Source organism: Selaginella moellendorffii, unplaced genomic scaffold (assembly GCF_000143415.4).
Source record: "Selaginella moellendorffii unplaced genomic scaffold, v1.0 SELMOscaffold_35, whole genome shotgun sequence".
Taxonomy (NCBI): Eukaryota; Viridiplantae; Streptophyta; class Lycopodiopsida; order Selaginellales; family Selaginellaceae; genus Selaginella; species Selaginella moellendorffii.
Genome location: NW_003314296.1, coordinates 632,331 through 656,975, shown reverse-complemented (window position 1 = coordinate 656,975; position 24,645 = coordinate 632,331). Strand labels below are relative to the sequence as shown.

General features: G+C 48.4%; 6 protein-coding genes across 11 annotated transcripts; 1 reads left to right on the top strand and 5 right to left on the bottom strand.

Moving 5' to 3' along the window:
* Positions 1–4,920: 4,920 nt before the first annotated feature.
* Positions 4,921–7,371, bottom strand: LOC9656459 (serine/arginine-rich-splicing factor SR34). Of its 3 annotated transcripts, none has more exons than XM_024682767.1 (13): positions 7,283–7,371; positions 6,997–7,093; positions 6,715–6,832; positions 6,423–6,663; positions 6,315–6,361; positions 6,104–6,262; positions 5,844–6,037; positions 5,714–5,788; positions 5,634–5,655; positions 5,512–5,577; positions 5,398–5,460; positions 4,994–5,349; positions 4,921–4,946 (listed from the first exon to the last, which is right to left on the bottom strand). In XM_024682767.1, the coding sequence occupies exons 3-12, from the start codon at positions 6,796–6,798 to the stop codon at positions 5,305–5,307; spliced, it is 996 nt and encodes a 331-aa protein (XP_024538535.1). In that variant the 5' UTR covers positions 6,799–6,832; positions 6,997–7,093; positions 7,283–7,371; the 3' UTR covers positions 4,921–4,946; positions 4,994–5,304. The 3 variants fall into 3 exon arrangements, with proteins under 3 accessions (XP_024538535.1, XP_024538536.1, XP_024538537.1); XM_024682768.1 differs by lacking the exon at positions 6,997–7,093 and having other exon boundaries at positions 4,994–5,211; positions 5,259–5,349; positions 7,283–7,368; XM_024682769.1 differs by lacking the exon at positions 6,997–7,093 and having other exon boundaries at positions 6,104–6,153; positions 6,205–6,262; positions 7,283–7,367.
* Positions 7,372–7,387: 16 nt separating this feature from the next.
* Positions 7,388–9,411, bottom strand: LOC9656458 (glycerol-3-phosphate 2-O-acyltransferase 6). Its single transcript, XM_002977649.2, has 2 exons — positions 8,631–9,411; positions 7,388–8,377 (listed from the first exon to the last, which is right to left on the bottom strand). Exons 1-2 carry the CDS (start codon positions 9,225–9,227, stop codon positions 7,424–7,426), a joined length of 1,551 nt encoding a protein of 516 aa, XP_002977695.2. The 5' UTR covers positions 9,228–9,411; the 3' UTR covers positions 7,388–7,423.
* Positions 9,412–9,796: 385 nt separating this feature from the next.
* Positions 9,797–15,196, bottom strand: LOC112349087. 2 transcript variants are annotated; one of them, XM_024682819.1, is made up of 4 exons: positions 14,654–15,196; positions 13,427–14,534; positions 12,332–12,775; positions 9,797–12,274 (listed from the first exon to the last, which is right to left on the bottom strand). In XM_024682819.1, the coding sequence occupies exons 1-4, from the start codon at positions 14,848–14,850 to the stop codon at positions 9,908–9,910; spliced, it is 4,116 nt and encodes a 1,371-aa protein (XP_024538587.1). In that variant the 5' UTR covers positions 14,851–15,196; the 3' UTR covers positions 9,797–9,907. The 2 variants fall into 2 exon arrangements, with proteins under 2 accessions (XP_024538587.1, XP_024538584.1); XM_024682816.1 differs by having other exon boundaries at positions 9,797–12,775.
* Positions 15,197–18,244: 3,048 nt separating this feature from the next.
* LOC9656457 lies at positions 18,245–20,389 on the bottom strand. The gene is made up of 9 exons (XM_024682813.1): positions 20,333–20,389; positions 19,766–20,266; positions 19,554–19,684; positions 19,377–19,476; positions 19,236–19,328; positions 19,026–19,150; positions 18,800–18,969; positions 18,416–18,743; positions 18,245–18,361 (listed from the first exon to the last, which is right to left on the bottom strand). Exons 2-8 carry the CDS (start codon positions 20,223–20,225, stop codon positions 18,431–18,433), a joined length of 1,392 nt encoding a protein of 463 aa, XP_024538581.1. The 5' UTR covers positions 20,226–20,266; positions 20,333–20,389; the 3' UTR covers positions 18,245–18,361; positions 18,416–18,430.
* Positions 20,390–20,396: 7 nt separating this feature from the next.
* LOC9657199 (exosome complex component RRP43) lies at positions 20,397–21,799 on the bottom strand. The gene is made up of 8 exons (XM_002977647.2): positions 21,641–21,799; positions 21,517–21,566; positions 21,379–21,448; positions 21,220–21,325; positions 21,097–21,163; positions 20,965–21,040; positions 20,613–20,905; positions 20,397–20,546 (listed from the first exon to the last, which is right to left on the bottom strand). Exons 1-8 carry the CDS (start codon positions 21,771–21,773, stop codon positions 20,466–20,468), a joined length of 876 nt encoding a protein of 291 aa, XP_002977693.1. The 5' UTR covers positions 21,774–21,799; the 3' UTR covers positions 20,397–20,465.
* A 96-nt stretch (positions 21,800–21,895) lies between these two features.
* LOC9657198 (KH domain-containing protein At5g56140) lies at positions 21,896–24,097 on the top strand. 3 transcript variants are annotated; one of them, XM_024682825.1, is made up of 8 exons: positions 21,896–22,116; positions 22,400–22,485; positions 22,547–22,683; positions 22,784–22,885; positions 22,957–23,073; positions 23,135–23,281; positions 23,386–23,692; positions 23,748–24,097. In XM_024682825.1, exons 1-7 carry the CDS (start codon positions 22,004–22,006, stop codon positions 23,530–23,532), a joined length of 849 nt encoding a protein of 282 aa, XP_024538593.1. In that variant the 5' UTR covers positions 21,896–22,003; the 3' UTR covers positions 23,533–23,692; positions 23,748–24,097. The 3 variants fall into 3 exon arrangements, with proteins under 3 accessions (XP_024538593.1, XP_024538596.1, XP_024538595.1); XM_024682828.1 differs by having other exon boundaries at positions 23,364–23,692; XM_024682827.1 differs by having other exon boundaries at positions 23,135–23,303.
* The last annotated feature ends 548 nt before the right edge of the window (positions 24,098–24,645 follow it).

The following is a 24,645-nucleotide window of genomic DNA, read 5'->3' as shown; positions in this document are numbered from 1 at the left end:
AATAGGCAGATTTCAGGTAAGTCCTCAATTGCATCCAGATTTTAGGAAGCTCAGGCTCCCTTGCATTTGTATAAAGATGCACATCAGTGAAGGGATGCATACAGAGGGGGTTTTGGTCTTTGGTTTTTTGTTTATAAATGGTTGCTCATCTTTGGCATTTGTTTAGAGATGCACAAGGATGATGGGATGCTTACTGAGGAAGAAGAAGATGTGTTTAGTGATGCAGACATCCTGAGGATGAAGACGACAAGCAGTACATGTGCAAGCTTGAAAACGTCCTTCTATATCCCCTGGAAGGAGTTTGTGGCGAACAATTCTTTGACAAATTGGCCTTAATTCAGCACAGAATCAGAATCGTCATAAGTTGTTTGTATGCTGTTTTTTTCAAACTGTTTACATTTTCCAGTGGGAATGGACATGGGAAGAAGTGTAAACAGGAGACTTCTTCCAGGTAAAGACTCCTCCTCAGGTAACTAAAAGTCTTTACCTGGTATTTCCTGGAAGAAGTCTCTTGTTTACACTTCTTCCCATGTCTAATATGATTTTACTCCTTTTAGTTCCTTATATTAAAATTTTTATGCAGACTCTGGAAGAACAGTTGCAAAAGCTTGATAATGATAGGCTACTGTGCAAACTGGAGAACAAGAAATTGAAGTTCCTAAATAAAGACATAAGCACATAGATAGCCATGAAATTAAAGTCCTATAGGATCTAAGGACATGGAAAAAACACTATGCCAGTTTGATAGAGTGCCAACATGCTACTCAATTTGAGGTAATTTTCTTATTATCTCTGCAGAAAACACAAAGTAAAAACGATTCAGAAAGAGGAAATGGGAAATAAGGAAGAACCAAGAAGAATGGAAGAAGAAAAAGAGAGGACTGACAAGTAGCCTTTAGTCTAAACTATTCTCGTTTTTAACTCTTTTATATTGTGTAACAGGAGGAGGATGCTCACATTGAGCAGCAAGTTGTCACCTCTCCTGCTTCTTCAGCATCAAACTGGTGTAGTCACATCCTTCGATCATACAGGACTTCAATTTTGCAGCTGTCTTCATTCTCGTCATTGGCAAGCTTTTGCAACTGTTCTTCCTAAGTCTTTAATTTTTATTTTGAGGAACTAAAAGTCTTTCCTACATCCTCCCATATCCATTCCCACCTTCTACTATTCTCAACTAGAACTTGTAAACAGTACAAACAATTGGTTGTGGATTCTGTAAGGCAGACTTATCATTAACTTGCTCACTATGCCACACTCCTAAAGACATTTTCAAGTTTGCACATCTTTCATCCTCAAGATAGTAAATCCCAAGTTGCTGCATGATCCCTTCACTGCTGTGCATCTTTAAACAAATGCCAATGAAGGGAGCCTGAGCTTCCTAAACCTTTGGAGTTGTCGTGGACTGAAGAAAGGACGTTTTAATTAAGTTAAGAAACCCGTCATCTCCATGAAGTAGTTTTAATCAATTGCGCTGCCTTGGCTTCCGGGGTTCTTCCAGCCTATAAAATCCTTTGAGTTCCGTCTTCCATCTAAACACCTCGTCTCTTACGTTCTTGTCCTTGAAAACAATCCTTATGGGCTCGGGCTTTCCAAACACTGGCTCTCGCAATCGCAACCTCTCAGTCTCCACAATCCACTCCATGTCAAACTCCTCCGCCTCGTAGCCCAGCCCGTCGTAGATCACGCTCGCGACGTGATCCCGCAGCTCCTCCTCGTCCTGCTCGTCGCTCTGGAACCAAAGCCGCGGAGCAAACAGGATCAAGCTCCGCTCCCAGCGCTCCCACGCCTTGATCTTGTTCATCTCCTCCATCTGGGCGCGAGTGTAATCCTCAGAAATCGCGAATCCCAGCTTCCGGGCTTCCTCCTGCTTGCCTAGCAGGTGGCTCCGCAGCTTGGAGCCGGCGGCAAATTCGACCAGGATGTCGCGAGGTCTCCTTCGATCCTCGATCTCGCGGCCAAGCCTCTGGGCGCTCTCCTTGATCTTCTTCGAGACGGTGACCAGGCCCAGTTCCTTAAGGATCGCCTCCACTACTTGGCCAACGCCCTCGCCTTGCTGCTCCGCGACGCCTTTGAAGCGGAGGTTATTGGCGCGCCTCTCACGCTCGGCGGCTTCGTCCCGCGACTGGACCATAGTTGACTGGGAGGTTTCGAGCTTTGACCGGACGTGGCTTTTATAATTGAAAACTTGACTTTTCTTCCACGGCACACCAGCCTTTTTAATATTAGAAAAATTAGAAAATAACTTAACTTAGCTTAATAATTAGAAAATTTGTAAACGACAATGAATCAATTTAAATATCCAGAATATTCTAATATATTTAATAGATAATTGTGGGAACAATACAAAATTAATTTACCATTTAGTTGTTCTCTAAATCCGTCACTATATTCGTTTTTTTAAGTTTTGTGAACAATGATTCACTTTTTGATTGTTTTGCTGGTTTTTATTTTGCAAAAGTTTTCTCATTCTTTAGTTCCACCACCACCCTACTATTCCAATCCCACAACAGTTTTTCAGCTGGCTTCAGGTGCATTATCACCTGAACAATTCCAAGATGTAATTCGGCTCATGTCTAATTTTATTACAACTCACTACGCTGATGCTACTGGGAATAATCCTTACAACCTCTTTCCAGTGGGAAGCACATCAGTGGAGTTTCATATTGGTGCAATGACACTCAGGATCACATTTTATATCAACGCCCCTGTTGTTATGTTTTGTGTTGCAGATCCCTTAATAGCAATTGATTTTCCCTCCCATTCAGTGCGAGCCACTTTCAGAAATATCAGAAATCAAATATTTTCAGATGCCTCGACTTATATTGGAGGAAGGCGGAGGTTTTGTGCCGAAATACGCACAGAATTCTCAAACTTTGCCATACACTATCGAGTAAACTTTGGTGTTTACCAAGCACAAAACTATGGTATGGCCTTTATTTCTCAGACACCCAAGGTAATTAGAAATACGTCTAATGTGATGGAGGATGATATTGCTGGAAGTGAGTGTTGGAGCTTTGAATCATCACTTATAGGGAATCAAAACAAAGTTCCAGGGTCTTTTATTCCTGCAGGAAATAGCTTGAACTCGGTGAATGGGCTTTACAGGCTGACCCTGCGCATAGATTGTAAGTTGGTGTTAATTGAGAAGAGCAATGGAAGAATTTTATTCTTGAGTAAGCACCCTTACAAGCCTATTGATGGATGCTTGGCCCATTTACAGCAAGATGGGAATTTTGTGATTAAAAACCCTCAAGATCATCCTTTGTGGTCATCTGATAAATATTGTAACCCACAACCCAATTGTGTTATAACAGCAAGTTTAGTGGTGAGGGGCGATGGAAATATTTTCATTTTTAACTTTGATACTAAAGAAATAATTTGGAGAGCTAGATAGATAGGGACCATACTAAAATTTGCTAATGTGATGTTTTCTAAGCTAAAGTATACAGTCTGGATCTGTTCTTTACACGCAAATCCTTTCTAGGACAAGAACAATCCTGTCCACCATCTTCTCAATCTTATCAATCCTTTGGGAGAGCTCCTCGATTTCTTTCAATTTCGCGTCAAAACATGCCTGCACCTCGTTGCTGTCATGCTTTCCACAATCAGCTCCAAATCCTAAGCTTTTCTCAAGGTTGTCAAATCTCGAAGTACCACCACATAAATCTTTTACAAGCTTGTCAAATCTCGCAGTACCGCCATTACTATCAGAAGCAGAGTCAATTCCCAGCCTTTGTAATGAATCCATTCTCTTGACAGGACCCTTCTCAAACCTGAGCAAACCTGATTTATACCAAAAACTCGAAAGGGAAAAGGGTTCTTCCGAGTTTCTGAAAGGTTTACGTACCTGCAGCTGCCCAATCCAAACTCACAGCAACAGTAGAAAAAGCTTCGATGGGACACTTTGCAAACCACGCTCACAGCACAGCGGCCGGGGAATCGCGTTCCAGTCGCATGTGGGAACTCCCACACGAGTTTGTTTTAACGATCCAATACTTCCGGCCGTAGCCATGAGAAGTGGGATCTCGTCGTGAAATCCCCTGCCAATTATCATATCGAGATGTGTAAGGAAAGAAAGCCTTTCTTTTCTTACTCTGAAGTCTTGGCGTCCGCGACAGCTTTCACGGAATGCTTTGCAACAGCTTCTAAAGATCTCCCAAACGTTGTCCGATCCCGATGGTTTACTCTGGTTTGAAATAACTTTGTAAAGAACTGTGAGAATGCTTACTCTTTTCTTGCAGCTTCCATGTTGTCGGGTACATGTCAATCTTTGAGAGTCCTTCAGCTTCTATCAAGTAGTCAAACGTGGTCCGGAGTTCCCAACTTACATTCGATGAACAGTTGTGCGGATAGATCCACCTGCAGTCCGGTTGAGATCTTGTTGATTGCTTCCACTGCACCAGCCGCTGCAAATACCCAGCTCCCACCTATCACATTACAAAAGAAGAAAAAAAGCAAGTCAAAAAGAAAGAAAAAGAAGCAAAAGCATACCAAAACAGGCTTGACTCCTGTCACAGCTCCTTCGCTTCTCCAGTCCATCGAAGCTGGAGCGCTCAGCTCCCTGCTGCTGCTGCTGCTGCTTCCGTACATTCTGATTCCCGGTGTTTTCAAAGTAACCAGCGCCTCGTTTAACTCCTCGTTCGAGCGGTCGGACATCTAGTTTAATCCCAGCATGTACGATTTGTCCGACCGCTCGTTGTGCTTGCTAACAAGCTCCAAGTTCTGCTTGAGGATCGCGTACCTCATGACTCATGAGACTCTTCTTCACTGCTGTAATGCCTCTCATGGTCAATGCACCACCGAGCAAACAGCGCACGACTTGCGTAGGAGCAAACCAGATCAGTCTCATTCTTTCGGAAAAAAAGAAAAAAGAAACAAAATGGAGGATATCACGAGAATTGCGCGAGGGAGAGGCTCATAAACTACAAACGTTGACGCTGCATCACCTGCAGCTAATTTTATATTATGGTACACAGAACAAGAGAACGCTTACTTGGTTTTATATTTTCTTTTGGATCATGTTCTCTTGAGGTTTAAGGCTGCAAAGTCAACAACGAAACCAATTTCCATTCCCACGTCCATCATCATATAAGCTCATGTATGATCCCAGACAGTAAACACAGTAACAAACAATCGAATAGTAACAGCAGTAACTTACACTAGCAATCCAATCTGTTGAGCATTCCACTAATCCATGCAATGCCCAGGACTCTGCAAACCATCTGACTACCTTATAAGTTGAAAAAACTAAAATGTACCATAATGAGAAAAAAGCTTCAGACCAAAATCTCCGGCACCGCAAGCTCACTCGGACACCAGAGACGGACTTCGAGGCGCAGGAGACCCTCCCTGTCAAGAACAGTCGTAAGTTGACGTAAATACAGATAAAATACATACATTAGCCTCGGCTTTGGCGCTGGCTTCACTTGAAAAAACATCCCTGGCAGGACTCTTTTCAGCCTACACCACCGCCAACTTGTCAGTACAAGCAACAGGTAAAAGCAGAATTACCGCAGGAGAAGGTGAGCGTGAGCGACGCGGGCTTGGGCTTGGGCTCAACTCCTTCACAGGAGACCTCTACAAAACTCAAGAAAACAATTAAGAAAATATAATGACAATTCACCCCAGCTTACCGACGTCTGAGGCGAGCGTGACCTGCACAACATCAATGAAGGTCAGATAATTGTGAAACCGTACTTCTAAATAATTTTACCTCGACCGTGCTACAGGAGACTTGGACACTGACTTCGAGGGGGACTTGGACCTGCTTCTCGGAGTCCTTGACCGTCTGCATGTACATGGTAAATGGTAAATGCATCCCATAAAGAAAAGAAATGCCATACCCGCGGCTGCGACTTCGGCTGCGACTTCCGCTGCGGCTCCTGCTTCGGGTATAGCTGTGGCTATGACTCCTGCTCCGACTTCGACTCAAGCTGCGTGAAGTGCTTCGTTTCAAGCCCTGAGACTTGTCTTCTTTGACACGAATGTACGAGCGAGAAAATGGATTCCGAAACTCCGAATCATCAAGTTTTTTTATCTGTCAAAAAACACTAGAATCAATCTCCAGTCCAGCAAAAGAGAATATACAGAAAGAAAAATTAACCGCGTATTTCATATCGTCATAATTGGTGAAATCCACAATGCCAGTAGTTCCTGAGACGACACAGTTAAAACAACTTTCCCCCAAAAATAATGCACTGTTACCATTTCCCTCTCGAAACACTTGTGCAAAGCAAACGTCGCCAGCTCGGCGCATATGGTCCTATAGTTGAGAAGTTAAGTGGCGACAACAAACAGCAATGGAAGCGCAATACCTTCAAATCCTGCCACGATGCCGACGAGGGCAATCCAGTGATTATAACTGTCGCCAAGAAACGTTAGGAAACCAGGTAGCAAACTTCATCCAAAGCCTGTATACACACCTCTATACTCCGAACGCCTGGACACACTTCCGCCCCGGCCGCCATAGCTGCTGTATCGATCCGAGGACGGAGGGCCTCGGCCACCGTGAGCGATTTCAACCCGTAAACGGTATCCATCGAAGTTGTAGCCGTCACGTCCGCGTATAGCATCCTCGGCATCTCGAACGTCTTCAAACTCGATGAAGCAGTAGCCTGGAGGCCTCGGTGGGAGTTTCAAGTCAATGTCTACAATGGGCCCATACTGCGAAACAAGATATGTGGGTTGAGCCGAGCAAACCGAAAACGAGAATACCTTGTGAAACAAGTCGTCAATTTCCCGCTCTCTCACGTCTCCCGGGAGGTTCCCGACATAAATAGTTCGGCTGGACCGGCTCATGACTTACAGCTGGCTGCTTGTAACAGCTCAAAGCCTTCACAGTGCAAGGAAACAAAGCGTCAGTGCCACAGAGAAAGAAAATCTAGACACAGACGACCACGCAAACCAAAAAGAGAGAGCCTTTGATCCACACGAGCTCCAAAAGCTCCCTCCATGGCTCGATCTCAAGGCTCCTCCCCAATAGAAGCGATGACATACCCTCCTGCTTCATCATCCTCTTCCTCCTCCCCTCAAGACACACACGCCAGTTCTAAAGTAAAGGCTAGCTCCTGGCTCGAGTCCAAGCGCCACGCATCTATCCATGCACACAGGGGCAGTGAATAAAAATGGGCATTCTTCTTTCTCTCCGGACCACTTCCACAGGCAAACCAGACACGAAAACCAGAAAAAAGCTCCAGCAGCACGAAAGAGAGCTCGGGGAAGGAAGGAATCGGATAATCTCCAGCTCCGAGCCAAGAAATCAAAGACGCAAGCTCTTCCTCACCTCGATTCGCGTGAAATTTCGGTACCGCCGCCGCGCACCAAGCGCCTTCGCTCCGCCCGGGCAAACAAAGAACAAGCGCTCCAAACCCTAGTGGGGCCCAAGATAGAGAGTTTCCGTACAAGCGCACGGACTAGTAAAATTTCACAACAAGAAATGTTCCTTGGAATCTTCCGCGGGCTTCAAATTTTCAAACTTTCCCGCGCTTTTCCGAGCTCCTCCCCCTCCTCGCACCTTTTGCTCGGCCAGCATCCGGTACTTGTCCCGGCGCGTGAATCCTGTGCACTGGAACCCTAGCGCGCGCGCGATCCGGTGCTGGATCATGTTGGCGATCTCGAAGCTGCTGGCGCCGCGATCCGTCAGCTCTTGCAGGCTCAGCCTCTCCAGGAAATTCACCTCGTACCTGGGGCGCGGATTGAGCGCGAAGAAGAAGGGATCCATCGCCTTCCACCCGCGCACCGACGTCCCGTGGAAGAGCTGGATCTCGCAGTTCATGGCCACCGGCACGACGTTCTCGGCGATCTCCACGAAGAGCTTGGAGAAGCGCAGGAGATAGGGCTCGCGGCAAGTGGTGCCCTCCGGGCAGACGATTAGGTCACCCCTCCTCAAGTGGTTGCTGATCGTTCGGGCGTCGTGCGATCGACACCGTGTGAGGCGGACGGTCCGGATGGGCGATAGCAGCTCGCTCACCCAGCTGATGCTATACGTGACGGCCGTCACCCGTCGCAGCACCATGCCCGACAGCATCACCGGGTCGAGGAGCGTCCGGTGGGAGCACACGAAGAGATTCCCAGTGGCGGAGGATATTCTGCTCGGACGGGACGACGGAATATTCTCCGGGGGAGTTCCACTGTAGCGCAGCACGATACCCAGCAGCGCCTCGGCGGCGAGGATGAGGGGGATGTTAGGGCAGAGGACAAGGATTAGGGATCGTGGGATGGCCAGCGCGATGCCGATGGGGAGCCAGAGGAAGATCGTGAGCGCCATAGCGGGCGTGGGGCGGACTGCGAGGCGGCCGTCGTGAAAGATCAGGGGTTTCAAGTAGTGCTTGCGCGGGACTGGGCGCGCGTGGGCGCTCGCCTCCACCACGAATTCTTCCTGGAACAAATTTGAAACAAGGAGCTTGAGCGAGAGCGATAGAAGAAAATAAGAGAGAAGAGAGATTGATTGATTGATTGATTGATTGATTGATTTCGATCTATGGAGTGGAATGAAAATTTTGCCAGAGAGACACAGAGAGAAAGCGATGGATTGATTGTGATGGAGAAAGAGAGAACGTCGAAACAAATATCATCCGAGAGAAGAGGAAATTCTGCGAGAGAGAATGGAAGAAAGACAAGATTTCGCTCACCTTGCATTGCCTGACAAGATCGCGATCGCTGGAGCAGCAAATACCGATATCCGCCTGGACAGCCGGTGCTGGGATCGACGACGCGATGATCAACCCTGTGCAATACCCGCCGTCAGTGATCTGGAGCTCCGGCCCTAGAATCTGCTCGGCCCCCAAGAATTCGCGCAGGAAGGGCTCGATCAGCTGCCGAGGGCTCCTCGTCGCGACGACGCAGCGCCTCTTGCAGTTGACAAGCTTGCTGTAGCAATCCCAGCGCAAATCCTCGAGGTAGAACTTCGGCAGCACGGCCCTGGCCACGGATTCCACTGCCGACACCTTGAGCCCGCCCAGCGCGATGAAGACGAGCGCTTGATCGAGGAGGCAAGACTCGAAGATCTTGGCGGCGACGAGCAGAAAGGGATAAGCAAGAAGCAGCGCAAACGCGCGGATAATGCTCCCGGCCTCGAACGCCACCAAGAACAAGTAGGGAAAGCCGCAAGACGATCGAAGCAGAGCTCCCTCCAAGACGCACAATCCCATCGTCTTTCTCGTCGGCGCCATTGCCGCCGCCGCCACGATCCTGGCGCTGCCGTTAGCCGTTGCTTGTGCCGGGCTCATGATTTCCCCCCGCTCCTCGATCTTGCTGGATTCTTTCTTGCCCGATCCTCCTCGATCGTTGCAGCGCCCCGCAAGAATCTTTAGAAATCCGTGAGCGCTCCTCTATCTACACTACGATCTCATCCGCGACTGCGAGAGAGAGAAACCTTTCTGAGCTTCGCGCTTCCCAATGCGCGAAAGAAACTTTTCTCCTATCACTTAGGTTTGCCAATAGCTTTCTTTCGTCTTCTCATCTCTCACGTGTAGCCACAGCCTCTGGAAATTCCGCGCCGGGAATGTGGTATCGAAATTCCCACCCGGAATGCGCCACCCTTTCAAATGTTTGGAGCTACTCTATGTGGCTTCATCCAAATCTCTACCTAGCCAAGAACCGATTCTACTTAAAATGACTAGCCAGTCAAACAAATTTCACCTGTGCTGTGCGCCTTTTTTTACTCTCTTTTACCGGAGCGATGTATGTATCGTTGTCCGTGAGATTTTACTCCCATGGAACAGATATGTTTGCAGTACTTTCACAAGCATCGAGACGATAAATCTTTTTTTGTCCCGAGAACGAAGAGAAAAAAAAATTGGGACGAATTATCCAATACATTAATCTGTACGGTATATATATACTAAGCATTTTGATCGATTGATCGCCGGTCGGCCGATCAATCCAATCGTTTGAATAAATAAATTCGCTAACTCTTTTGTCCGTAGCTCCAAGAACACATGACCCCCTTGTCCGCTGCTCGCATTTGGCTCTGGAGGATTTTGATCTGCTGCTGCTGCTGCTGCTGCTGCTGGACGATCGAGAGTGGAAGAACAGCGTGAGATGGAGTAGCGGCGGTGGCGATCTGGTGGTGGTGGTGGTGGTGGTGGCCGTGGTGGTGGTGGTGGTGATCGCTGGAAGTGGAAGAAGTACCTGGACCGGCGAGGACGATACCGTGATAGCCGGAACCATCGCCCGGGAGAACCGGAGTGACCAAGATCTTCGCTCCACTCTCGCCACCACGCCCAGCACTGCCGCTGCCGCTGCTACCACCGCCGCCACCCTCGCCATCGTTGCAAAGAACAAAGCTCCTCCCGGACGCGTCCCGGACGAGCCTCTTGCCGAGAGCCATGCTCTCCGCCGCCGCCGCCGCGGCCGCCACAGCAGCGGCGCTCTCCGCCGCCGCCGCCACCGTGATCATCTGCTGCTGCTGCTCCGCCGCCTCCATCATGTGGCCATTGACAAGCAGGCACTGCTGCCCGTCTTCGAGCTCGATGATGTGACAGTCCTTCCCCACCAATAAACTTAGCTGCTGCTGCTGCTGGTAAAGCTGATGGTGATGCTGTCCCAGTCCTCCTCCTCCTCCATGCGTTATATATCCGGGTAGTAAATCACTACCACCACCACCACCATTACCACTGCCAAGAGGAGCTTGGACCGGGATCAACCTGGGAGCTCCTTGCTGCTGCGAGAGCTGATATACACAAGACCCGGGTGGCAAGCTTCTCTGCTGCTGCTGGTGGATCTGTGCTGGATTGGCGTCACCGGAGCTGTGCATATACGCCTTCATCATCGCGATTCGTGCCTTGTACGCTTGCGCGGTGGCTCCGCGCTTGGACTGGTTGACACTGCCGCTGCTGTCGCTGCTGGAAATCATCCAGGTCGGGACCAGCACCGGAATTCCCATCCTGTTCGCCACTTGCGGGGAGTCGCTGGTGGTGATCTTGGCCGCTTTCTCGTGCGGCTGCTGGGTCCAGTCGCCGCCAGCCTCTCTCTTGTGTGGCGAAGCTGTTCCCGGAGCATAAGTGAGTCGAGCTGACGTCGATTTGTCGCTCGGGCGCACAGACCGTTCCCCAGTGAATTCGACCTCTGACGGCGAAGCTCCTCCCTTGGCAATGACAGCCGCCTTTGAAACCGACGTTGGACTGGCCTTCTCTTCGTCCGCGTCGTCGTCATCAATGACAATGACGTTTGCCTCTGCCTCCTTTTGTTTCTTCGCAGCTAGAAGCCAAGGCGGAAGATCGCCAGCGTTTTTCTGATCGCCACCCGGCCGAACTTTCTGCGGTTGCTGCTGCTGTTGTGGCTGATGTTGTTGGCTGCAGCTTTTATGAAGGCAGCAGTTCAGTGGTGCACCTCCCAGCTTGGCGGAACCAAGATTTATCTGGTGTCCATTGACCTGACTCAATATCCCATTCGGCAGAAGCCTCCATGTACCTGGGAGCGGGATCTGGGAGATTGCACTGTTGCTGGTGTAAGGAACTGGCATCTCTTTCCCCAGAGCAAAAGCTATATGCTCGGCTGGTGCGGCCGACCTCGACGAGCAGCAGCAAGGAGTATGATATCCGGTGGCAGCAGCGTGTACGCCAGGAACCGAGAAGCTGTAGGGGCTTTTAGCTCCTTGCACATCTTTGTGACCCGACTCCACCATCACGTTCTGACCGAGGAGCCGCAGGACGGGTTTCTCCGCTTTGGCATCGCTGGACGAAGCCTGAGCCTTAAAAGAAACCTGGTCGACGTCGATCACCGCTGCACGATCGCCGCCTTGCATCCACCCGGGCACTTTCGGAATTTTGGTGGAGGAGCTTGGAAAACACTGCACTGCTTCTGTTGGATGGCCAACATTCTGGAACGGAAACTTTGACTTGTCCAGAGCCGATACTCGTCCGGGTAACGCCTGATAGTATCCATGCACGCCTGTTTCTTTGAAGGCGACTCGATCGGTAGCTGTTGCCTTGGCTTCGCTAACCGGATTGTCTCTGTTGTAAGGACCCGCCTTTGAACTTGCTTCGACAACAGGTACCACCGAGACGCAGATGCTGTCAGAAGCCTGGCTGCACAAGTCGACCCTTGGTGCTGAAGCCTCGCTGTTTCCGATACTGGTAACAACAGAAGCGGGCGTCGAGGGAGTGCTGTTAGTCTTCGCCAAGGAGGCTCCTAACGTAGCCATCACAACCGCTGCCTTCCATGTTGGATTGTTGAAGTGGCTGTAGCCAGTTACCGAGTCGACTGAGGTTGATCTCAGGCTGGATATCATAGAGTCGTAGAGCGGAATAGACCTGGGACGCTGCACAGCATTCTGCTTACAAGGCGACAGCGTCATGACCTCCGCTACGATCTTGTTCTGCATGCATACCTCAGATTGCGCGGCTGTTGACACAGCCGGAGGGGCACTTGTTGCGACTACTGCCGGATCAGCAGGTGGAGGATCAGGGTTTGCAGCTTCCATACACGCCTTGGCTCCCTCCGCTGATCTATCAGCATCCGCTTTACTTTCCACCACCGCAGGTACAGGAGGACCTTCAGGAATCTGCGTATCCGGGGGTGGCAAAGCGTCCGGAGCATCGATGGACGTATCAGTCCGGGTAGGTGCCTCGACTCCTTGAGGCTTTTCGCAATCTGCTTTGTTGGAGGAGGAATCGTCAGTGACATTGACTGGCCCCGTACACGCTGATCTTTTCGCTTTTTCTGGCGTCTTCTCCTGCTCCACACCAGCAGGCTGCAAACTCGACGGATCCAAGCAGTTCGCAGAGCCGTGGCTCTCCGAAAGCTCGCAAGACTTCTCCAAGTTGTCTTGGGCCTGCATCGGGGGCAAGTTATTAGAGCAGAAGAGAGCAAAACAAGCAGAAAGCAATCGCAAACTAGCAAACTAGCTCTCATCCTGCTACAACCAGCCCTGCTTCACTGTCCTGGTAACTATAGAAGTCCAAGTGGCGGACACGCCTGGCAAAACTCTCGTGATCACGTCCCGTCTAAACAATTCTAACAACGATGTCTCGGCTGAAACCAAGTGGCAAACCCGCAAAGTCCTCGTTGTTCCCGTCCCGATGCTTGAATGCAGGCATCCACGTGGACAGGAACCTGGACCACAAGGATTGCCCACCAACCAACTCCTGCCACCTGGAAAGGCCAAGCTCCCCCGCCAATGGGCCCTCAATAATGCTCTCGACGACGTTGCCATGCCTACTCTTCCCCTTCTCCTGTCGTTTCCGTTGCTCTACAACTCATCCATTTTGCGCTCTCCCACCGCATAGATGCCCATGCACCTCTACTTTCAACCTCGCATCGGCCTTACCTATCCCTAGATCTCGCAGCATTCTTCGTGCCTGATCCTGTTCTAGTGCCTGTATCCCCCTGGAGTATCCCTGGAAATCCCTGCTTCCACCTCTATAAACTCTAAAAGCTACGAGCATATCAAGCATGAAATGAAACAAGAGTAAAGAGAACGTACCTTGGAATGGCAGTAAGTTCCCGAGCTGATGGACGGAGTCCATGAGCTTGTCACCTCCACGGAGTTGCCGGAGCAATGACGCATCTTCTTGTGCGGCTCCGACCACTCGCCCGACTTCTGGACGCAGTTCCCTGTGCACTCCCGCCGCCGCCTGCGAGCCGCCCGCTCCCCGGCGTCCGGCTTGATCGGGCTCACCAGGATCATCGACCGGGAGCCGCGGGACCTTGATCTCAAGTTGCGCTGCGCTTGCCCCGACGAGCTCTTGCTCACGGCCGCCTCCTTGTCAGCCAGGACGACGACATGGTTGGGCGCACGTCGCTCACGTACCACTGGCTCGGCGTGCTTGGCAGTCGAATCGGACTTGGGAGATGGAGCCGGATCGGCAGCAATTATATCTGTTATGGACCGCATTTTTTGCACCTTTGCGCAGGAGCCCTTGTTGTTGGCGGTGGTGTTGGTGCTGCGCAGCGCTACGACTCTCTGGCACTTGTCAGTTCCCGGCGCCGCCGAGAGGCACCCATCGATGTGAGCGTTGAGAGCTGTTACGGAGTGACACGAAAACGAGGCGCAAACCGGGCATACATTCTGCTGCTGCCCATCCTCTCCCACGCCGTCGTCACCTGTGGCTGGCTTGGAAGCACCAGCGTCATCTTCCCTGGCCGACCCTTGAATTGCTTCCACCTCTTCTGCTCCCGTGTCGGAGGCCTTGTCTTCTATGCAGTCGAGGCCCTTGTCTTTCGCTTCCCCTTCCTCTCCCCCCGTTTTGCCTGCTGCTAAAGTCTCTGACGCCACAAGCGAGACACCGGCTTCCATCCTCTTCGATTCCTCCCCTGGGCCGTCCAACCCCTTGGACCCATCACGGGCCTGATTCTCAAAGTGGAATTGCACCTCGAGCTCTTGCTCGCCGGGATGGACCACTTCCGTCACCACGGCTCTAGCGTCGACTTCGTCCTCCCCAGAAGAAGCTCTTACGGTTGCCACACTCGTCGGCGGGGTGGCATCTAGATGTGGCAGTGACTTCCCCTCACTCAGGTATCTCTGCAAGAGCTCCTCGGAAAACGGCCAGGTCTGCCTGATGTCCTGCTTGCGAACTAACGAGACGAAACCTCTGCAGTCACAATGATCAAAGAAATGATCACTAAGAGAAGAAGAGAGAGAGAGAGAGAGAGAGAGAGAGAGAGAGAGAGGAGCTTCGCATCTAAAAGTAAAGGAAATGGGAAAACGTACCGTATGGTGAAATTTGACGTCAAGCAATTCTTCTCGGGAAGAGCTAGATCGAATTTGTTGCTGCTATCGGTGGCGGTGGCGGCGCTCGGCGCCACTGCCGTTCCTCCTGCAGCCTCTCCAGCTCGAAACGCAAAGATTTCGTCTCCACACGAATGGCGCTGCTGGTGCTGCTGGCATATCGGCGGTGCCACCTCCATACTCGTTCCCGCACCTTAATCCCGCTGCTGCGCCATTCGATCGGTCGCCAGGGTCAAGAACACGACGAAATATCGGCCACTGCAGAGAATGGAGACGGCCCTGCCGAAGAAATCACCACTCGTTCTTCTGGAAAACCTTGCCGCCGGGCCTTGGCTTCTGGAAATCTAGATATTCTCCATCCCAAACTACAATGCGCGCTCTAGCTATGCCGATCTACAGTCCATGACCTAGCGCCGCCGAGCGCCAGCGCTCCATCGCGGATCGATGGCACTAGGGCATTCGTATCGAGAGAGAGAACGAAGAGAGAAGGAAAAGGGAGGAGAGAAAGCTAGGTAGACCGATGAATGGAAAATGAGAACTGGAACACCACAACAATGGGGGTAAAATAAAAATGAGCGCGGTGACTTCCCACGCGGTGTACTGCCAACCGCTGTTCACATTCACCGCGAAAATATCCTAGTGCCCATCCCCGCCGTTGAATCGACGCCGCCCTAGATTCGATCATGCTGACGTGGATATTCCTGTCATCTTTGCCGTCCACGTGGCCAGATATCCGGCCCTTGCAGTCTTGTCAAGGAAGTGGCGTTGGGTCCCAATGCACAAATTCTTTCCCGGTGATAGTTCGCGTAGAGATTATTTTTAGGGCTATATAAACAACAGCCGGTGCTCGATACACCAAGAGCTCGATTGACTTGTATAATGCGAGGAGCTCTCTTTTGTATTATTGAGTGTTTAGTCAACTCGAGGACAAGGCAATGGCCTAGATTGCTCCCCCAATCGTTGGTTGGACTTGGGAGCCGTCGATTGACGTATGTGCCCCAGGGGAGTCCGCCACCTTTCCGTTTGGAAAGGGCATGCAAACAAGGGGTTAAAAGGGGCGAACGCTTCGAAGGTCCAGGAACCATCCGCCCTAAAAACCGTCGCCACCAAAAGTCTCCTCACAAGGCGACGCTTTGGTGCCCCGCCAATAGCATAGCCGGGCCTCGGATTTAAATCTCGGAGCGTGACGGCTCGCATGAATATGCGAATGTTTCGGTCGGCTGATGCCTCCCCCAGTCAAGACGCCGCCAGTCATTACCTGATGGCCGAATAGGAGTTTGTGTGTTTTTTGACAGGCCCACGTACGAAACTCCCACGTGGCTGTCCCATCTGGCTTGAATGTATGGTATGGCCGGGCCATGCATTCATCGGCATGGGCATGGATGGCCATGGGGCCGTTACCAAGGGCCTTTTCTCGGAGTCTGGAGTTTCAAAACTGGGGCTATCGCATCGCTCCATTGAATTAAATGCTTTTGCATTGTTTTCTCACACTCTTTTTAATGCTTCTTTTTTTCTCGATTTTGAAACACACGCCCGACAACAACTTGTTACCGCCCCATGGAGGCTGCCCGTGCTGCCCGTACGAGAGGGAGGGTGCTATGTGCAAATACGTACCTTGCTGCCCATCCCGCCCTAGCTACTTTTATTGTAGGTTAGTTGAGGTTAGTTCAAAAGGCTGGGAAATATCCTACAGTCCGTGCTGGCACAAGAAGCTTTTCCTTTTTCAGAATATAAAATGACTGTATAAATTGGTCTAGATATTATTTGGATAATTAGAAGCTCTTGACCATGACGTTTTCATTTGTTAAACTACGAGGATGACTATTATTTAAGGCTTACCATAACAATCTAAAGAGTATTAATTTAAAAAGTAAATACTTTCAAGAGAGTCAAAATTATTTCTATTTTTGAAGATCACTATATAACTTTATATTGACACTAAGATTATCGTGCATTAACTAGATTTAGTTCTGTTAATAATTTAAATATAAATCATATCTTAGATATTCTTAAATATTTAAATGATATTTTTATGTAAATTTTTGTAAAATACATTAAAACTTAATATTTTTTCTTATGGTGAAAATTTATTAAACCTCCTTTTTTTATGTGTAAATGCCAAAAAGTTATATACACATTAATTTTGAATATATATAAATGGCACAGATAGATTATTAAAAACATTAAAAGTTGCACTATAAAGATTATTAATAAGGTTTTTGTGTAGGATATTAACATTTTTTTATAATTTATTTTATTAAAGCTTATTAAATTAAATATAATTAAAAATATTTTATATTTTTTACAGTCCTATATTTTTTAAATCTAAAGATTTATTTAACTAAGTGGCTGATTTATGTATGCCTCAATTAATTTATAAAATTTTAATTTTTAATATTTTTTATTAAATTGGGCCAACTGAAAGAAAATTGTAAATTACTCTTTATTTTGGACAATGTTTTATAAAATAATAGTCCCATATATTATGGTATATATATAATGATAGTCTAGAATGATCATAATTACATCATATAAATAAATAAAATAAAATAAAAAGTTAAAGTTTTTAACTTATTATGATCCAAGCCATTTGAATTTTCATTATCCAAGTTATTTTAAATTTTACTGTAGTCATCTATTATAACAACAAATATAATAAAGAATATAAATAATGTAACAGTTAAAGATAGTAAAAGCATGTGATAGTTAATGTAATAATTACCAAAAAATAAATGTGTAATATAATATAATAATAAATTATATGTATAAGGTTCACTTTTATAATTTAGGAAAAATGTAATAAATACTTCTTGTTTAAAGTAAAAAAATTAGTAAAGCTTTAAACTTAATTCTAAATAGCAAAAACTTTACAGATATTCCTTAAACAATTTTATACAATTTCCCAGTGTTATTTCACATTGATGGAGTAATGTATGATGTTCTTTCACTCTATAATGCTTAAGATATACTAAAAACATGTATATTGTTGGGCATGCTCTCTGAGTCATGGCAAAACCAATCTGCCAAGATGGTTGCAGCATCCATCGAGGCCTATAGATGTTCAGAATTTAGAATATTTCAGGAGCAAAAAACTACCACCTATGGTCCTCCCAAGATTGCATTCTCCAAGTCTTCCCTGCAAAGTGCATAGCTAAATTTCCGCTCAATATCTCTCTCCAAGTTACCAGGGCCGCCCTTGAGGTATCTTAAATCCAAAACAAGAGGTAGGAAGCAAATCAATAAAAGAAAAGAGAAAACAAAGAGACAACAAGCCACCTGATACGAAGCTCCGTGATCTCCAGAGACAATTGCGCGTGCCAATCCGACCTCTCAATCACCCACGAAGCTCTCTCCTCGGCCGACTGTGAGAATCCCAAGCTCTTCAGCCACGCCTCAATGCAGGGAAGGCTGTGAGAATACAAAGCCGACTTCTTGTCCGGGAGGAGCTTCAGCCATTTGTCCGTCGCTTCGGCTTCTGGCGCATTGCTTCGCTTGTCCGCCCTCACTATCACTACGCTACTTCCATAAGTAACACCCTTTCCTCGTCGGCAGAGGCTAAAGTATCTCTTCCTGGATAAAAGTGGAACCCCCTGCTCAAAGTACCTGATTCTAGAATCGAGAACCCATCCCGCTCCACCGGGAAAACCACCAGGAACACTAACCAGCGACGCCATTCTTCCTGGAGCAGCCCTAAATTGAAAAACCGTATTCGCGGTTAGAGAAATATAAGTACCTCCGAAGTACCTGTGATGGAAGCTTTCACTGAGCTGGTGACTCTCTACGTTGGAATCCATTAACTTGCGATGAGAGGGTGTGATTCGCGATCCCGTTTGGTGGTAGAAACACCCCTGTTCCCAGTGACACTCCACGTCCAAACTCGAGGCTCTGAAAAGATGAAGATAGCCTGGCCAGTGCGTTTGTGGATGACGATTGACGAGCGGGTCCCTGTGGTCTAGACGAATCTACCTGCGGTTTCAGCCTTCCAAAAGCTATCAGCACTTGCCGGCTCTGGGAGGGAGAAACCGCGCACTGAACTAGTTCCTTGCTGTTTCTCTGGAGCACCAAGAGGGACCTGTAAAAGGAGGACTAGCATTGTTGTTGTCAGAGAGAGAGAAGAGCAGCGTTTACCCCGGAGCAAGTGTCAGATTGAATAGTTTACCGGCGCTTCTCATTTCCAGATTCCTTTTGAATGTCAACAAGGACAGATCTCTACCGAAAGTCAGAAAGGACTGAGACAATGAAACCATGTATACTGGTTGGTCAAAACTATGATACGCACGAAGGAGCATAAAATCCTCCTGTAAACAGCACACAGCATTAAAAAAAGTAGAACCAAAACCAAAAGCTGTAATACCGGCTCAAACACACTAATGCTGCACGAGGTTGGCCTTTTATCTGGAGGAATATCTTGTAGCTTGAGCACGCGCTCGAGAAGAAAATCCAAAAACGGGGGAACGCCACCTTCTGCTACAATTTCCTCTGCAAGGTTTCCGTCAACAGAATAGCTTAGTGTCGATAACAAGATCAAAAAATGCGTTTTCTTTTCTGTACCCCTTGGCATTACCCTTTGGCATGGAAGACAGTTCTTGTTCTTGTTCTTCGGCGATAATTTCTGACGGTATCGTTCCAAACTGTATCGATCGCGATCGCTTACGTCCTGCTCAAAGCTCGTAAGCGCTGAATCGTTTTAGAGATACAAAGTTACCTTCGCCACTTTTCATGATGTGAGACTGAGTCACCGCAGCCAGCAATTCAGTAGTATCAGCGACATTTTCATACACCTCCAGTCCTTCAAGAACATTCACCTGTTGAAAACTATTAGCGATGCCAAAAGCTCGCAGCAACGCAAACAAAAGCTTGCCTAACAAACAAAATCAAAAACCTGTTCGCCTTCAACGTCTTCCAATCCAACAATAAACTTAGGGGAGGAAAGGTTTGCCGCAGAAAGAGAAGACTTACTAGCAGCCTCCTCCGCCACAGACAAGGTGGACACCTTTCTTGACAAAGCTTGATCTGTGTAAACCAAATCCATTAGAGACCACCCAAGCAAGCAAAAACTTAAAGAAAAAAAAGTTTAGAGATGTTCTTCCAAACCTTCGAGGAGTAGTTCCTCTTTACTGGATGAATCCTCCTTGGCAGGCTCGCGGAGATCCTTGTTTTGCTGGAAGCTCGATCCTCGAAACTCGGAGAATTTAACAGAGCTTGGCAACTTCTCGCTGGCTTGAGCGTGATGGATCTTCTTTAGAGTCACCTGCTGGAGCGCCATGAGAACCTCCGCCACGGAGTAGTAGTGCTGCATGTGGAGAATGGGATTCCAGCTGAATCGCCGCTGCTGGATGCAAGCCACCACCAGATCATACTCCCCGGGCGAGCCGCTCATCTGCAAATGCTGGCAAAGCGCATCGATAATCGCATTGGCGGCCGCGAATTCGCCCCTCAGCCACGAAATAAATCCATCCCTCTCGTCGGGAATCCAGTGCTGGGGATGGATCTCGGCGGCGCGGATCGGCATTGGCGCGGCCGCGGAGGGGGGATTTGCCGCGTCAGCGGCCATATCGGGAGCTATCGAGAGGAGATCGCCGCGAAAAGAGAAATCTAGCCAGATCGTGAGGAGAATCAGCGGTAGAACACGAAAGGCTGGAATATTTTGATCCCTCTTACCATCGATCGCGATTCTTCCTCGCAGCGCCTCGTGGACACCAGGCAAAGATGCGAAGATCCAAAGTAGAATAAACCCTAAGCGTCTTTAATCCGTGTTAATAAAGCACTCGTTAACCTCACTTTACCAGCTTATCTATTTGGTGCTCTTTCGGAGAGCCTCTTCCAAAACTTTTTGCAGTGTTTTTCTTCTTCTCATCGCGAGCGCAAGACAATCCTGGAAAAACGAGGAATCGAGGATGCCAAGCTTTCACGATTTTGATTCTAGGGGAAGAGAACGAACCTGGATTGTTGCTGTAGAAGCAGTGGTCGATCCACCAGCCTTGTGGAGAGCGATGATTTTCTGGGAAGAGTTGAGGATCACGATCATCTTAGTGTCTAAAATGGCTTCCTCCTCGGCTGTGGGATCCGCGATCAAGGACTTTTGGTTCATGGCTACTGTCAGCGCGAATGGAAATTCACCGAGGTTGAGGCGTCGCGGTTGAGTAAACTCGATCCCATCGGAGCTTGCTTGGGCATCTGGAGGAGCCTTCGTGATCTTTCCCTCACTTCTTACACAGATCGCGGGTACCTGTACTGTCCTGAAACTCTCAGCGAAAAAACAGAAGAGAACAGAGTGGCTTGGAGAAACTTACAATGCGCTAGAGCAGCTACTGACGCGAGCAGTGCTGCGTCAAGAAGTGATCCATCGGCGTCTAAGCAATAAACGTCCTGGGAAAGTTGCAAAGAAAATAAGAACCAAATATGAATCACTGTGGTGACGCTACCAGATAGATCATCCAAGCGGCTTTACCACTGACGATCGAGAGCTCACGTAAATCGACAACACCGGAGCTGGAAGAAGAAAAAATCGCAGCTTTGGGCATGAAGGAAAAAGAAAACCATCATACCTCAAGAGGGCATTTTGCAGCTGCTCCGTTATGACATATGCCTCCTCTGCTGGCCTTCCTGGCCTCACTCGAGGCGAGCAAATCGGTGGCATTACGAAATCTACAGCTGCTCGAAAGAAAATTCATACAGTTCAAGACGTCGTTTGAGAAAGGACTCACACAGGCAGCCTTGATCGGGTGTATCAGCAGCCGGCTCCATCGTCTCTAGCTTCGCTCCAGCCAGCATTGTCTATCGCAAAACCTCCCGAGTCCATCCAATCAATCGATCAAATCAAAGAGCAAAGTCACAAATCTTACCGTGTTTCCAATCTTGACAAGCGCCGATCCGTCCGCCGACGACACAGCGTCTAGAAATCCACAAATGCGTCAGAATACTTCGGAAGAAATCACGAATCCTCCTGCCAGGAAGAAATTCACTCACTGAACGACACCGACGTCGGGCGCGATCGCGTGAGCGGCCTCCCATCCGGCCGCACCGATGCATCCAGGTAGCGCTCGAGAAACTGCGCGGGATACAGGCGCTTGAACGCATCCACCTCGACATCGTCCGCCATAGCCAAAACCCTAAGAATTTCCCTTGTGTCTGCCTCGTGTGCCCTAATTAGGGCTGACGTGACACATCACGCCACGTAAGCAGGAGTAGGACAAGCAGGGTTTAAGAAGGGACCCCATTTCCACACAAATATCACCCCCTGGGCTTTCTTTTCTATTCACAAAATTTGGGGGCTTTCTCTCTCTCCTTGGGCGCAAGAACACCATCGCTACAGCAGCGCGAGCAAGGGTCATGTCTGGGCGATCTTACATGCACTACTCGCCATCGTCCGCATCCACTGGCAGCCTCTCGCCTCAAATCGGCGGCCTTGGAAGATCTCCCAACGCGCTGCTGGAGCATGACAAGTGAGTAATCCATACCTCGCATCTCCCATCTCTTCCATCCCATCTTGCTCGCGCTCGCGATATTTCGGCCGATCGCTGGCGATATTTCGATCGGTAGGTCATCGAGCGTCGCGGATCGGAGGCTTCCGGCTGGATTGGGGCCGCGCTTAGAATGTAGGGAAGAATGGGGTGTGGTGGAGCTCAGAGATCAGAGATCTGGGTTTTCGATCATCTTTTTTCTCTCCCTTTCTTTTTTACCTTTTTATTTCTTCTCTCATCTCGTTTCATCGTTTCTTTGTCTCAGGTACTTCACAGAGTTACTTATGGAACAAGAAAGTCTGCGACCTTTCATGATGGTTCTTCCTCACTGCAGCTTCCTACTTAATCAGGGTACGTTACATACACTTGTATCGATTTAAAGTTTTGATATTTTTTCTCATTTCTCGAGCAGAGATTCTTCGAGTTTCTAAACTCATAGGCCAGTCACAACTTCTAGAACAGGACACTTTGGACATGGGAAGCCCCCTGGGGTTGATTTCTAATGGAGGAAGCAGAGATTTAAATGCTTGGGCTGCCATGCAGCACGAGGTTGGTCATGCTTTTCTCTTTGGTTTTTGTTCGTTCTCTCATTTTGAGCTCGATCTTCTGTTTCTTTTTTTCTTTTTTTTTTTTGATATGATCCATGCAGAGGACTGTCTTACCTCTCTGGCATGGCAGCCCTGCCGGTTCGCCTGGACCGATTATAAAGAAGACCTTGCGAATCGAGATTCCTACCGATGATTATCCTAACGTAAGTGTTTATCATTTCGTGCGTTTTGCGTATGCGAGACGAGCTCTTTCGTCATTCTTGCTTGCTTGCAGTTTAACTTTGTGGGCCGCCTTCTTGGGCCGAGAGGACTGTCGCTGAAGCGTGTCGAGAACGAGACCGGGTGCCGCGTGATGATAAGAGGGCGAGGGTCGATCAAGGACGCAGCAAAGGTATGGGTTTTTCTCCCCGCGCACGGCCGTTTCATTTTGTTGCTTAGAGCTCTCTCTCCAGGAGGAGAAGATGAGGGACAAGCCTGGCTACGAGCACTTGAACGAGCCATTGCACGTCCTCGTGGAGGCGGAGCTTCCGGCCAACCAGATCGACACGCACTTGCAATACGCGCAGGAGATAATTGAAGACGTGCTTCGGCCACCTCCGGTATCGCTTTTTTTCTATTAAGGTTATCCTCTCTAGTTCTTAGCGCACAGAAGTCATTAGCTATCTTTTTTTTCACAATAAGTTTCCGTGACTGCTGTCCACAGGACGAGTCTGTGGACGCCGTGAAGAAGGCGCAACTCCGGGAGCTGGCGATGCTAAACGGTACACTACGAGAGGATAGTCCATACTTGACAGGTTCGCTGACTTCATTCAACAATCCCGGCATGAAGAGACCGAAAATTCGAAGATGACGAGGTGACTCTTTGGTATATAGCTAGGAAGGAGAGAGAAAGAAGTACTAGGGAATGAGCGACGTTACTTTCTCGTACGTGGTGGAGGGGTTTTTGCAGATCCAATAAAGTGGGATGAACTCGCTGGACCTCTTGGGGGATGCATCCTTGGATTGGCACGGTACGTAGCTTTGCTCTTCACTTTTGATCGATCTCTTTTCATCTCTTCTTCTCAGGTAGGATTCATCTAGTGCTCAGGAGGAGTTTGCATCCTTGCTGTGTTCATCCCGCTCCACACTTGAAGAGTATAGCTGGGTACGTGAGAAGTTTGCGAAGTTTTTAAGGATAGCCAAGAAAACAGGAGTTGGCTTTCGTTTTGGTTTGAAGATATTTCGGTACCTTTTTTAACAGCGAGCTTAGCCGAGAGAGAAGAATGAAGAAGAATTAATTAGCCCAGAGATGAAGATGACGAAGAAGGGGAAAAAGGACGAGTGTGTAAGCGTGTGTGTGTGTAGTGTTGACCTTTTTGTGGGAAAAAGAAGATTCCAAAAGTGTTTGATTCCTGGATTCGCTCCAGATTGATTGATCACGTATCCATGATCATATTGGTGGAGGGAATGGATTTGAAGGACTTGATCTTGACTCTTTTTTGACAGTGTCAAAAGCAAGTCCCCTTGCTTGTGTGCACTACACTGCATGATTTGGACGTACCAATGCTGGAATAAATTGTACCAAATGGACGCCCAGATTCTATTCCCATTCTCTTGCGACTGTTTACCACGGGTTATCGAAGCAAATACCTCGCTTAACCACGTTACTAAGGTGTGTGTGTTCTTCCAAATCATTGTGGTTGGAACCTTGATGATTAAAACCAAGGTCAGGACGTGCACGCGATCACATCATTTGTTTGGGCGATTCTCTGCGAGTGGAGGGCTAAAGTCAAACTTTGGGTGAAATTTGTCAAAGGGTAAAAACCAGTCTCTCTTGACTCTATATTCTAGATTCCCCATGGATAGAAAGTTCTCTCCCCCCTCCCCCCCCCCCCCAAAACAAGTTGCGGTACTCCCTAGAAATCGAGTAAAGTTTATATGCTCTCACCATATTCTACAGTATTCCCCTCTGGATCGAACCAAT